General features: G+C 45.0%; 1 protein-coding gene across 3 annotated transcripts in view; it reads right to left on the reverse strand.

The window, feature by feature from the left end:
* The window catches only part of NTNG1 (netrin G1), a 147,881-nt gene extending 136,447 nt beyond the window's left edge, over nucleotides 1-11,434 (reverse strand). The window contains exons 1-2 of one of the 3 annotated variants that reach the window (XM_058029906.1): nucleotides 11,229-11,434; nucleotides 4,584-5,283 (exon numbers count right to left, since the gene is read on the reverse strand). In XM_058029906.1, coding sequence (XP_057885889.1) covers nucleotides 4,584-4,829 — 246 coding nt within the window. In that variant the 5' untranslated portion in view covers nucleotides 4,830-5,283; nucleotides 11,229-11,434. Of the gene's footprint in view, nucleotides 1-4,583; nucleotides 5,284-10,542; nucleotides 10,801-11,228 lie in introns of those variants that run through there. The other 2 variants (XM_058029904.1, XM_058029905.1) reach the window with 2 other exon arrangements.
* Nucleotides 11,435-11,896: the final 462 nt, after the last annotated feature.

Genomic DNA, 11,896 nt, shown 5'->3' on the forward strand with positions numbered 1-11,896 from the left:
ACACAGGTTGGTAACACAAACCCGTCTCTAGTTTGCAAATTACAGCAACAGCCACTAGGAGTCTCCTGGTCAAATTGATGATGAATTTGCACAGTAATCACAGCTCGGGTTTGCATGCAAACCCCATGCTAAAGTCTGGATTTCAGCAGAGGGGCCAGTGGGATTTCAGCAGTGCAGGGCAGGTGGGAGTGGGGCGACAGGATCTCTGAGCTGTGAGCAGCATCATCGGGTTCCTGAGATTGTACCAGGGATAGAGCTGGCACATGTTTTAGAAGGAAAGCCAGAAGCCACCCACACACTGTTCTGGTAGAGCAAAAGATGGTCATGATCATAGGAAGTCAGATTTGTTTCTCTTTATGACTGGACAGAGTATTGTGGATTTGTACTTACAAAGAGGGAAGTAGATTTCACTGACTGTTAGTTATTCCCAGGGATTTCAAGATTTGTTTTGCACTGAAGTGCTGCAGGCCACAAGAACTAGCACCACCAGGTACTTCAAAATTTGCTTAGTGTGAAACCTGCAGCTGAAACCTGAAAATGTGAATAGCTTCTTCCTCTTTTCCTCTCTCCTCTCCTCTCCTCCCAGGCCAGCTATGCACAAGCATACAGTGCCAGACATACTCTGAGCAATGCCAAATGCTCAGAGTTCATAAATTACAGATCTGCAGGAAGGGGTCACACTGGCTTAAACACTGTGGCTGTTCAGTCCAAGTCTGTGACTGACAAAAGATGTCCACATTTCCTTGAAGGAATACCACAGAAAGCAGTCATGCACCTTCTGCCAGCATATGTAGCTTGCTCTGAGACATTAGAGACTGCTTTAAAATGGACAGGGAAGCCAGAGGTGACCAGAGAACCCTTCCCCACAGTGCTGATTATCCTGTAGGCAGGAGGAGCCCTTATTCTTATATACTTATTCTGGAAGGATGCTGCCACATCCTCCTTTCAGATACATGCAACTCCACATCTAGAAATTGTAAGTGTTCAACTGCTCTTAGCCACTTATTTGTTTATAAGTTTTTTTTATGCATCTCTCCTCTTGAGCAAAAATCCTTTCTAAGCTGTAGAAATCCTGAATGACTTTAAATCTGATGAGATTTTAAACAAACAATAATTTGCAAGATTATTTGGCTTCTCCTTTTTGAGCTCCTTGGTTTCATTTTCAAACTTTTCCCTGCAACCAGAAGGACTAAGGAAATAAAGATGTTTTAAATGAAACCTGAGAATCTCATATAATCATAATTGTAGGACTCCAGGGGTTTGAGGTTTCAGAATAATCTCATGAGCTGTCAATACTGAATGTCACCAGAAACAATAATGTTATTCTCAGAATAGATGCCTAAAAGCAACTGTGGGATAGTTTTTTCTGTTGCATTCTCCCCATAATACCTAAAAATTCTGTTCTGGGGGGACACCACAAAGTTACCTGCAAGTGGTGAGCTGCCAAATGCTGGCTTTAGCTGCCAGCTAGGGCTGTTATATTTTGCAACAAATTTACATATGCAAAGCCCTGTTATTCAGTCTGTCAGCTAAACAAGGAAAGTACAAATTCATCACAGGCTCATAAGAACATTTAATACCATGGGGAATATGCAGAAATAAGTAGGGGGCCAATTTAACCACCCATCTCCTCTGTATTGTACGCTTGCACACACTGCAATGCACGCCTGCTTTGTGTGTTATTGCAGATTATTATCAGCTACTCTCACAGACTGCCTTAGATTCTACCATAATCTCTCAGCAGGACTTGAATGAAATTCTCAGTCTGGTTTGTTTCAAGGATCTAATCTATATTACACCAAAGGCTGACAGAGACTCAACAGTTAGTACCTTAGTCCATTTGGTGAAGAGAAAATTAGTAAACCTGATCAAGAAACTGACATGCAAATAAAACAGGAGGCTGCTTCAACCTCCTTGTCATCCTGCAGAAGCAGACTTGGCTGCTTGATACCCTTGTTTATTATTAGAATAGCTGAAAAGACCCTGTTCTTCTCCAAGTCAGTGTTAACCCGATTTCAATAACAAAACAGTGGTACAGGTTTGGCAGGCACATAGCCAGTACTTACAAAAAGAAAACCAAGCATTTGTATAAGCCAGTTTGGCACTTCACCGTGCTGAAAAGAAACCTTTGCATCTTTGTCACTTCAAATTTGGGCTTTTTTAGCACAAGAACATGCCTAACACGAAAGAACTTTTTTCCACTGCCCACTTTCTCCAAGTATGTCAGTGCTATCTTCTTAACTCATTTTCTAAAACTAAAAGTGAACACAAAAATTCAAGATCTCAAAAATTCCAAGGGCTCAGCACTACAAAATACATAAAACCTCCTTTTGCAGTAAATATCTAATTCCTACAGCCAGCTATGGTACAGATAGACGATGCATTTTTAGGGATGAGAATGCTCTGCTGTGAGCCATGGGCAATACCTTAGGAACATTAAATATTTCTGTCATTTTCCTTATGTTTCAAGCAAGACAAGCCATTACCAATGCATATCTAAATACAGTGGATATGTACAATCTACATCTATCCTGGAAACAAATCCCACAGTTTATCATGTAAGAGTCAGTCACTCTACACTTGTGCAGCTGAACGCACACTCGTTCTGTGGGCTCTCTCTCACTCTTCCCCAGGTACTCCCCTTTCTCTGCTTCTCATGTGAGGATTCTGGTGGCCTTCTGCATCTCACAGGCTTAAGCTGCAGGTAAGCTACAGCTGTAATCTCAGGTCATTCCCAAGCAAACTTTCCTCCCACATCACAGCACTGATGAACTGGTGTGGTCAAATGTTTTCAAGGAAAGTTCTGGCACCATTTTTAACACTTAGATTTAATCAAAATGTCTTTTCTTTGCCTTGTTGTTTTTTGTTTAAAATTGTTGTTCTAACTAGAGTGCATACTGATAACAAAGGCCTTCAGAAACTTACAGTATTACTTAAGATAGGAACTGCTGCAATGTTTATCTGCACTAAAAGGAAGAAACAAGTTTTATTGGGCAGGTTTGTTTCTTAGGGGTTTTTTTCTCATTAAAAGAAAAACTTTTTGCATTAGATGATGAGTAACTAAATATTATCGAATGCTAAATCACAGCTACTACTACTCAGATGGAAAAAATGTATTTCAAGATTAAGGAAAAAAAACAAATAAGACAATATTATGTGGGGCACATGACTTCCATTTGTTTTTAAACAGTGGCTGCTTGAAACTGCTTGGAAATTTGGAGTGTCAAAGACATGTCAGCAGAGATGGATTAGTGGGCAGAGAGCAAGTGGTGCAGTCAAAGGTTCATAGTGAATGTAATTTATTCATGTGGCTTCGCAATTTATCACGTGGCTATTACCATAATGTACTGCTGTGGGAAGCAGCTGCATGTGTGCAAATAATGCCTTAAATGTATGTGTGGTTGGATCTGAACTCCTTACACAACAGCAGTGGTGGAAAACGATGCCACAAGGCATTTAAAAGCAAATTTCCTTCCTGCGGGGATGCTGTCACCCAGCAATGATGATTTGTACACAGGCAAACAAATATCTTGTAGACTTTTCTCAGTTGTGATAACCTCACTTACCAGAACTCATTGGTCTTTCAAATTTAAATAATGTAGGTAATGTGGAGCATGTTTCCAGTGCTGTATTAACAGATGTAAGTGTGCATGGTTTGTAAAATACATCTTTTATTTTCTTTTCAAAGAACTCAGTATCTTCCACTCACTACTTAACAGAAATATCCAATTGCAAAGAAAAGAGAGCCTCTGTAAGTGTGAGCCCAAAGAAGTTATCTACAAGTTAAGATCTCCTTATCTGAAACTTCTCACAGTGTGATCTATCAAGCACTTGGGAGCAGCACAGCTGTAAATATTGATATACATACACACACACATATATGTGTGTGTGTATATACATATGTAGTGTCTCTCAGATTCTTATACCTGTACATTTACTTAACAAGCCAAACATTTCCAAACCCAGTCTATCTTAGAACTATGTAAAATGAGGAGCTCTGGTCTCTCTTAGTTTTCTTGAATGCCTACAGTTTCAGCTAGGAAGAAAGCTGTGAGTAGTTGCTAGAGCTTGGAGGTGATTTTAGCTGCACTGTCCATATAGACCTGCTACAGCTCCTTGGGTAGCTGGGAAAACTTCAACAGCCCAACTCCCAACACCATTTTTTAAGCTTTAGCAATTGAGTTCAACCAGTCTCCCTGTTTGGAAATTAGACTTAATTATGCCATGCTATGATGCTTTAAACTGATTTAGTAGAATCAGTTCATTCAAATCTTTCTTGATCAGGCAAAGGCCATCCCAGTTATGGGTTAGCACAATAAGAGTTTTATGCTGATTTCTTCTGATACATTAAAAGTTGCTGTAGAGAGACAATGAATTCCGATAAAGTCAAGTGCTCATAAGCAGAATATCTCATTGCTCAGCTTAATGTACTGCTCAGAGTTTTGTACAGAAGAACCTTTCACATTTGGAATATGATGCAGGTTTTCTTGGATAATTTTGTGTGCACTCTAGGGCTTCTATTCTGAAGCCATCTATCACAAATATACTCCCACTAATTATGCAAAATGAAAAGCTTGCCTTACCATTGCACAGAAAGTTTCAGGAGGATCTCCACATGTTATGTCGGGGGGATCCAGAGTCACTTTTACATATTTGATCATGTCTCTGGCTTCTGGCTGGCAGGCCATGTAATCCCATACTTTTCCTTCTTCCGTGTAAATCTGAGTCTTACAGACGTCATAGTGTCCCCACACAGAGGGGTAGTGCTGCATCACGGAGGATACAGTAACCCAGAGGGTGTGAAGTGACAGGAATCTTGACAAATACATTTCTAAATCCTTTTATGTCAGCTTCGTAAGGATGCTCAGTGCTGGCGTATGTGCAGTCTAGAGATTATATGTACATATAACGTATGTATTTATAAAATAGGTTCCAACTCAAACGTGAAGCATTAGGATGGGATGTTTGTTTCACTATGTTAAAGACTTTGGTAGAAGCCACCCAGGCCCTGATGACAGCTTTTCACAGCCATGCGGCGCTTGTCCTTCAACTTATAACTTATCTGTCAGGGCTTCTTGTAAAAGATGTCCAAGAGCAGATAATAATTTGTGAAGTTGCAGGTCTTGAGCTCCACTGTTGATAACCCTGAGTGATCCTCCGTGCTCAGGGCTCGCAGGGGATGCCTGGACACACTGATAAATCAGTATCCGAAGGAAGAGGGTGAGTGTCTATAGGCTGGTGTCTGTTTCCCATCAATCATCCTTTTCTTCTGGCACCAGCACCCTTTTAGAAACAATAAAAATTAAGAGTTATTGTCCAAGAATCAATGCATTACAAAATATACGATATGTTGACATTTTGAAGGTTTGATGCAATACAAAGCAAATTGGTACAATATGGATAACCTTTACTGTGGGTTCTGTGCTAGAATGAAGTAACTCCCAAAATCATTCACAGTGAAAAGTATTTTGACATGAAGGATTTAACTGTACTCTAACAAAGACAGATTTATAATGTTCCAGGTGAGTTAGAGGTTCCTGCTTCCAAAACTGTATTTTCACCCTAGCAAAAATGGAGAGCAAACTACTGAATTCAGCCATGGCCCAGATGGTGCAGGCAGGCAGGGGAGCAGGCAGCCCAGCACTGCAGGGCAGCAGCAGCAAAATTCTTTTATTCAAGGGACACAGAGCTGGGCATCAGGGCTAGCAGGTGCTAGTAGCTTCTTGGCAGGAGGACCTCATGGAGCTCCAAAAGTCTTACACATTTCTTTTAGATTATTATTATTTTAAGACTAACAAAGATACAGCAAGTACAATTCAATTTCCTTGACATTTCTCATTAGCATTGCAAGAGTTTTGCTCCCTTTTTTTTTGCCTTTGAGCTGCGATTTACTGACCACACTGATGACAAACTATCTGATAAAGACAATGGCTTATTTTGTAGCTTACTATAAGAATGCTTTCCCCCCTTATTTTCTTAGGTTTGAGGGTCGCTGTACCTGATAACTCAGCACTTATTTCACAGCAGATATATGCCCTTTACCCTCTTCAGAAAACAACTAGAGATCTCCTCACTTTGTAGCACCTGAATCACATTATTACAGGTATAAAATGCTAGAAGTATATCATAGCAACTTCAAATATCTATTTCCTAAATAACGCAGGAAAAAAAAAATTCCAAATTCTGTGTGAGGAAAACTGCAAACACAGAGTAAGTACCCTAAACAGGGTGAAGGAAAACCAGGGCTAGGAATTCCAGTGCATTTATCAGCCTGTGCCACCCGAGGTTGGGGAGCCAGGGCGTGGGGCTGTCGGCAGGGGATTTCAGCCACACGCTGCAGCACTTCCACACTTCCTTTGTCTGGATGCGAAAACCGAGCCAGACCCACCGGACAGATGTTGAGAAACAACCCTAAGTCGCCACTTTCTGCAGCCTGCTTTGCTTCCCAGCTTTAAATCATGCCCAGTGTCATGAACCTCCTACATCCCACAGCCACGGGAAGAGGTGTGTGACCTGGTAAGCTCCTTAACGTGTCACGTTGGGAATATTCATTTTCCAAACTTATCTTCAAAGCTATTCGCAAACAGCCTCCCTATATTTAAATAATGCTTCATCTTAAACTGAGCTAAACTACAGACACCATGAAATGCCAACAGATGGTTGAATTGTGTTTCCATAGCAAAGTAATTTACAATAATTGCTGTATGGACGTAAATGCAATTTTCCATTATATTCATTTTATCAAGTGTTACCATACAACTCTCATGTATTTTATCAGAATACGCAGAGAATATCTGAATTTTCCTGCAGTAACAATTCTCAATTTGCTCAAACATATTTAAGCTTCAAATCTGAATCTGACACAAAAGCAGAAATATCTAAGACCAAATTAAATTTAAATCTCTTTAAGAAGCATGCTGGGTAGTACTGTTGGCTTTGTAGCAACCTTACATTCTTTTTTTTTTTTTTGTTTTCAGTGGGAGTGTTTGCATATTATTTTGGAATTCAGTAATTCAGAGAACATTTTCCATATAATTTTAAAGACACTTCTTCCCCTGTTTCCTTTCCAATGTATGTGCTATTCTGAAGAGGGAAAAAAGGTACCTATAAGAGCCCATAGCTTAGGGTTATAGGAAACTATGTCACTATAAAAATGGGAAACAACTCCTTGCTAGAAGAAGCCGCAAACTATTTTAATTTATGGTAAGTCAAATACCTTTTATTTGAGATGGCTTGATCATGGCTGGAATAAACAGTAAGTAAACAAATACAATTTTTCTGAGTAGAAATAAGAAGTTACTGAGTGTAATTATATTTAGACTGCAAGCTTGTATATTGAAGCAAAAAAAAAAGTTTTTCTTTAATATCTTCCTTTCTAGCTCTTTAGTTACCTGTAATATTTTATAATGTTGAGAGTCATATCCGCTAATAAACCAGGACTGGGTAGGACTAAATAATGGGAAGCAAGCTGCTACCTTAACACACTGTGCTAAAATACTTCCCATATAACGAATTCTCATTAAAGTAAGCCAGTCATAATGATGGTCGTTACACAGAATTATAGACTATAACATCGATTGAATTTAGTGCACTGACAAGAAAAAAGTGCAGAGGAGTGCAAGACATCTGAGCATTAGGCAGCTGTAGCCATGTACAACAGACACTCCTGACAAGAAGCAGCCAATTATAGCTTAAATTTCTGGCATATAACCAGTTCTGATTAATAGTTTTCCATTACATTACAAACATATTATTAATGTATTAAAAATGTCAAGCTTTGGCAAGAACTAGTATGGCATGGCTCAGTTAGTCTGCAATATCTTCTTTTAATGAGCTTCCATTGATATAGAGAAAGATATTGACCAAAGCACATTAAGGATCATGTGCTGAGTGCTGCCAGGTTTTTTTCTGACAGAGCTGTATGATTTGTCTTGCTTTTGTTTGTTCCTGCAGAGTCACTTATGATATGCGTTTTACATTTTAGTGCCCTATTGCTAAGGACATACCTATTTAAATTATTTTGTAGAAAAAACGTTTGGAGTAACATTTCTGAAGTTTACAGCTGTGCCAGATGTTTAGTGATAAGCCTCTAGCTGTGGGCAACACACGGCAATGGGGCTTTTTGTCCCCTGTAATGCCTGTGCATTTGACCTTAGAAAAAGGTAATCAAACACACCACTAATAACTACTGTCTGGTGTCCCAATTCCCGGTACCCTGCTAGTCACACACCCTGGGTGTCGGGGGCCATGGAGGTGGCAAAGGAGGGATCAGCATCCTTGATGGCTGAGGGCAAGGGAACGGCAAACTGCCCCGACGACTTCAGCAAATGTATGCAAAGCCTCCAGAGCACGCTGCACCCGGCATCTGCTGTGTGGGGCAGCAGCGCTGGGGCCTTGAACATTCCATGTGCCACAGCCTCTGCACTATGGAAAACACTAGGAGGCACCTGGGAGGCACCGGTGCAAAGGCCACATCTGGCTCTGCCTTCCTCTCGGAGCGTGGCTCCATCTGCGAAGGGCCGGTGGTTCTGGCCACAAGCGAGGATGTCACAGCCATCCGAGAAGAATGGCATGCAGCTGACCCCCAGACTGAAATCAGCTGTGAGCAGGCTCTGAGCACATGCATCGCTTTCCAGATGGGGAAGTCACAGCTCATGCAGCGTGTTAATTCTGCAGATGGAGGAGACACCCCCTTTACAGAACAGATAAAATGCATCTTGGCAGCACCAGTGCCAGGGAAGAGCTTCAGGTCTCATTAGGGGTTGTTAGCAAACACTCCTCCTTTGCCTCCTTCTATCAGTGTGAAAATCCACCCCCTTCCCCTCCTCACAACCAGAGCGGCTGGATGTCTTGCATGAGCTCCCTGCTGGGAAATCACTGTCAGATCCATAGGGGTGAGTTCTTGGGCCTCTCTTTGGCAAGCCACAGGAAGGTGAAGGAGGTAATAAAATAGTGACCATCTCCCACAGTGACCATGCATTGGACTGAGCGCACCCTGCCAGCACTCGGGAGCAGGAAGGACAGCCAGCAGCAGACTCTACATTGCCTGAGGAGAACTGGCTGAAACAACGAGGCGAGGCGAGGAGCGCCGGCTGCCACCTCCCCACAGCGGCAGCTGCGGAACAGATTTTTCCAAAGGAAACATGTTTCAAGTTTGTATCCCGAAGAGCTTAAGCAGATGAATGGATCCAATCAAGCCCAAGTAAAAAGCGCCTCCGTGTCCACTCCAGTTTTAATTATAAAAAGCCAGTTTAGAACATAGGAAATAATGTTCTAACCCTCATGCAAGTTACATTTACTAACCTCGTGTTGTATATACCATGTTACACCTAAGCAACTTGAGAACCTTGTACATACATACAAACCAACCCCTTTTATAAAGGCAAAATTATTTATCTATTTTATCTATTCAAAGAAGAAGGGAACCTGTATTTAATGATTTAATACACATTATTTCTGTCAATACTTATATGAAATGCAGTATACTCAAGCAACTACTTTGGTGTCTTTGGCCTCAAATACTGTTCCAATCAAAGTTTAGGTTCTATTCTTATCCAGCTTATTTAACTATTTAGCAGAAAAAGATTTCTTAGCCTCAGGAGAAATTTAAAATGTCGATACCTAATTAAAGAAAATAAAATACCAGCTACCAAAACCCTGCAATTTGGCACTATACTTGAAATACTTCTGGTTTTCACACATTATTCTTTGCTGACTGACACATCATACTACCACTGCCATTGCTTGCCAGGTATCATCAGCTGTCAGAATATGGAGTAAAAAGCATTTCAGCTATTTAAATTTTACAGCCTTAGTACATGGCTGCTTTTTTCCTCTCGCATCTTTATAATTGTTAGCGTCTTGCCTTAAATATCTCTAGCATCAATCTGTTCTGCAAGTTTTTCCTCTGGGAATTTAAGGTAGCATTTGGGGAAGTTACAAGCTTTGTTTTTGGATTTTTTTTCAATGACTCTTCATGCTCAATAAGGCGATGCATGCTCATCACATAGTGTATCCAGGGCATAGGGCTACAAGGCTTTCAAGTTATGGTGTGAGCTGATGACTTTCTAACTGAAAGTTCTCAGGCTCAAAAATGAATGCCTACCGGTTGCTGAATTTGTTCTGTGCTATTGCTGTATTTTATATAAATAGCTAGAAAGTTGGTGCTGCTTATCAATGTCAGAGGTTTGAGACAAAGTTCATAACTCCATGAGAGTATCGCCACTGTTTGAAACTCTCTAGTAATCATCCTGTTAAGGTCCAGAAATATACCAGAAATTAACCTTTATTTTTTCCCCATGAAAAGCACAAAACAAAAAAACCAAAACAAACTACCACCACCACAACCACAACATAAAACAAGCCAGGGGAAGTTCTGCTGTTTTCTTCCCTTTGGCGGGCTTCCCCGGCCACAGCTTCTCATCCTGAACCGCATTGTCCTTAGGCAAGACAGTGACTTATTCCCTCTTTAAAAGCATCTCCACCGCTTGTTCCACTCACTGTCTTTGCTAACATTTCTGTAGAAGTAATGCTGGCTCCTACCACATCAGATCCGGAGTAGTGAAAAGTTGATTGCAGAACAATAAAAGTGTATCAATCAGAGGCCAAAACCGCACATGCACCAACTTTGAGAGTAGAAAAGCATCTGTTTTATCGCGTCTAGCTGATCTGCGCTGCTCACCGCCATGCGGGGTTTTCTCTGGGGGTTCTGTGTGCGTGTGAGTGTTTAGAAAAGCCGCCTGCAATTTCCGATGCAAGGGAGGACACCAGGCTGGGTACCAGTGACCGATGCCCGGCGCCGCCCGTGCCCGACGGGGCCGCCGCTCTCCCCGCTGGCTCCGCGCTGCGGGGCGGGCGCGGCGCGAGGGACGCGCCCCTCCCTCAGGGCTCGCTCGCGCTCCCTCAGGGCTCTCGCACCGCCCGCGCCCCTTCACAGCTCGGCGCGGCGCGGCCCGGTCGGAGCTCCGGCTCCCGGTTCCGAGCTCCGGCGGAGGAGGCACCGCGCAGGTACCGCCCCAGCCCGGCCCCAGCCCCGGCCCCGGCCCCGGCGCGCTCCGCTCCGCGCGGGCGGCAGGGGGCGCGCGGCCCGCACCGATCCGCCCGCGGTCGGTGGCCCGAGCCCGGCGGGGCGACCCCCGCACACAGCCCCGGCACCCGCACCGGCCCCTCCAGGCCGCGCAGCCCCCGCGCCCCATCCTGCCCCGGAGCGGCATGCGGGCTGTACTCACCCTGCGGGCTCGGGCCGCCCGAGCCTCACCGCGGGGCGGCGCGGAGCCGCCGCGGTGCTGGGACGCGCTGGGGCTTCCTCGGTGGCGGCATGAAGGGCCGCGGGGAGGGCGTGTGGAGGGGGGGGTGCTCTTCCTCGGTAAAGTTTCCGGCGGGTCGCGGAGGGGCTCGGCGGGGCCGCGGCTGGGCCCAGGCACTTGTCGGCGTCGAAGTTTGGCGGGGCGCGGGCGGCGCGCGGCGGGCGGGTGGCCGCACTCCTCCGGCGCTCGGCGGGGCGGCGGGCGGGTCCTGCCCGCCGGGCTCCCCGCCCGCCACCGCCGCTCAGGGCGGGAGCGGCCCCGCGCGGGGCGCCGGCGTCCGCGGCATGGGCGCGCGGCGCAAGCGGAGTGCGCCCCTGGCCGGGGCTGCGGCGCGGAGGGCTCCGGCGGCGCGGCCAAACTTCGGGGGGCGGCGGCGGCAGCGCCTCCTCACTTCGGAGCGACCTCGCCGCGACTGCCGGCGAGCGGGGCGGCGGCAGCTACCCCACCTCCGGGCCCGCGCAACGCGCGGCCCTAGCGCCGCCGCCGCGCCCGCCCCCCCGCCGCCGCGCTCCCCGCCCCGCCGCCCCGCGGGCGCACCGCCGGCGCCGCCTGCCCCGCGGGGGGGCAACGGGACGGGACCTACCGCCCGA

Source organism: Melospiza georgiana, chromosome 9 (genome assembly GCF_028018845.1).
Source record: "Melospiza georgiana isolate bMelGeo1 chromosome 9, bMelGeo1.pri, whole genome shotgun sequence".
NCBI lineage: Eukaryota > Metazoa > Chordata > Aves > Passeriformes > Passerellidae > Melospiza > Melospiza georgiana.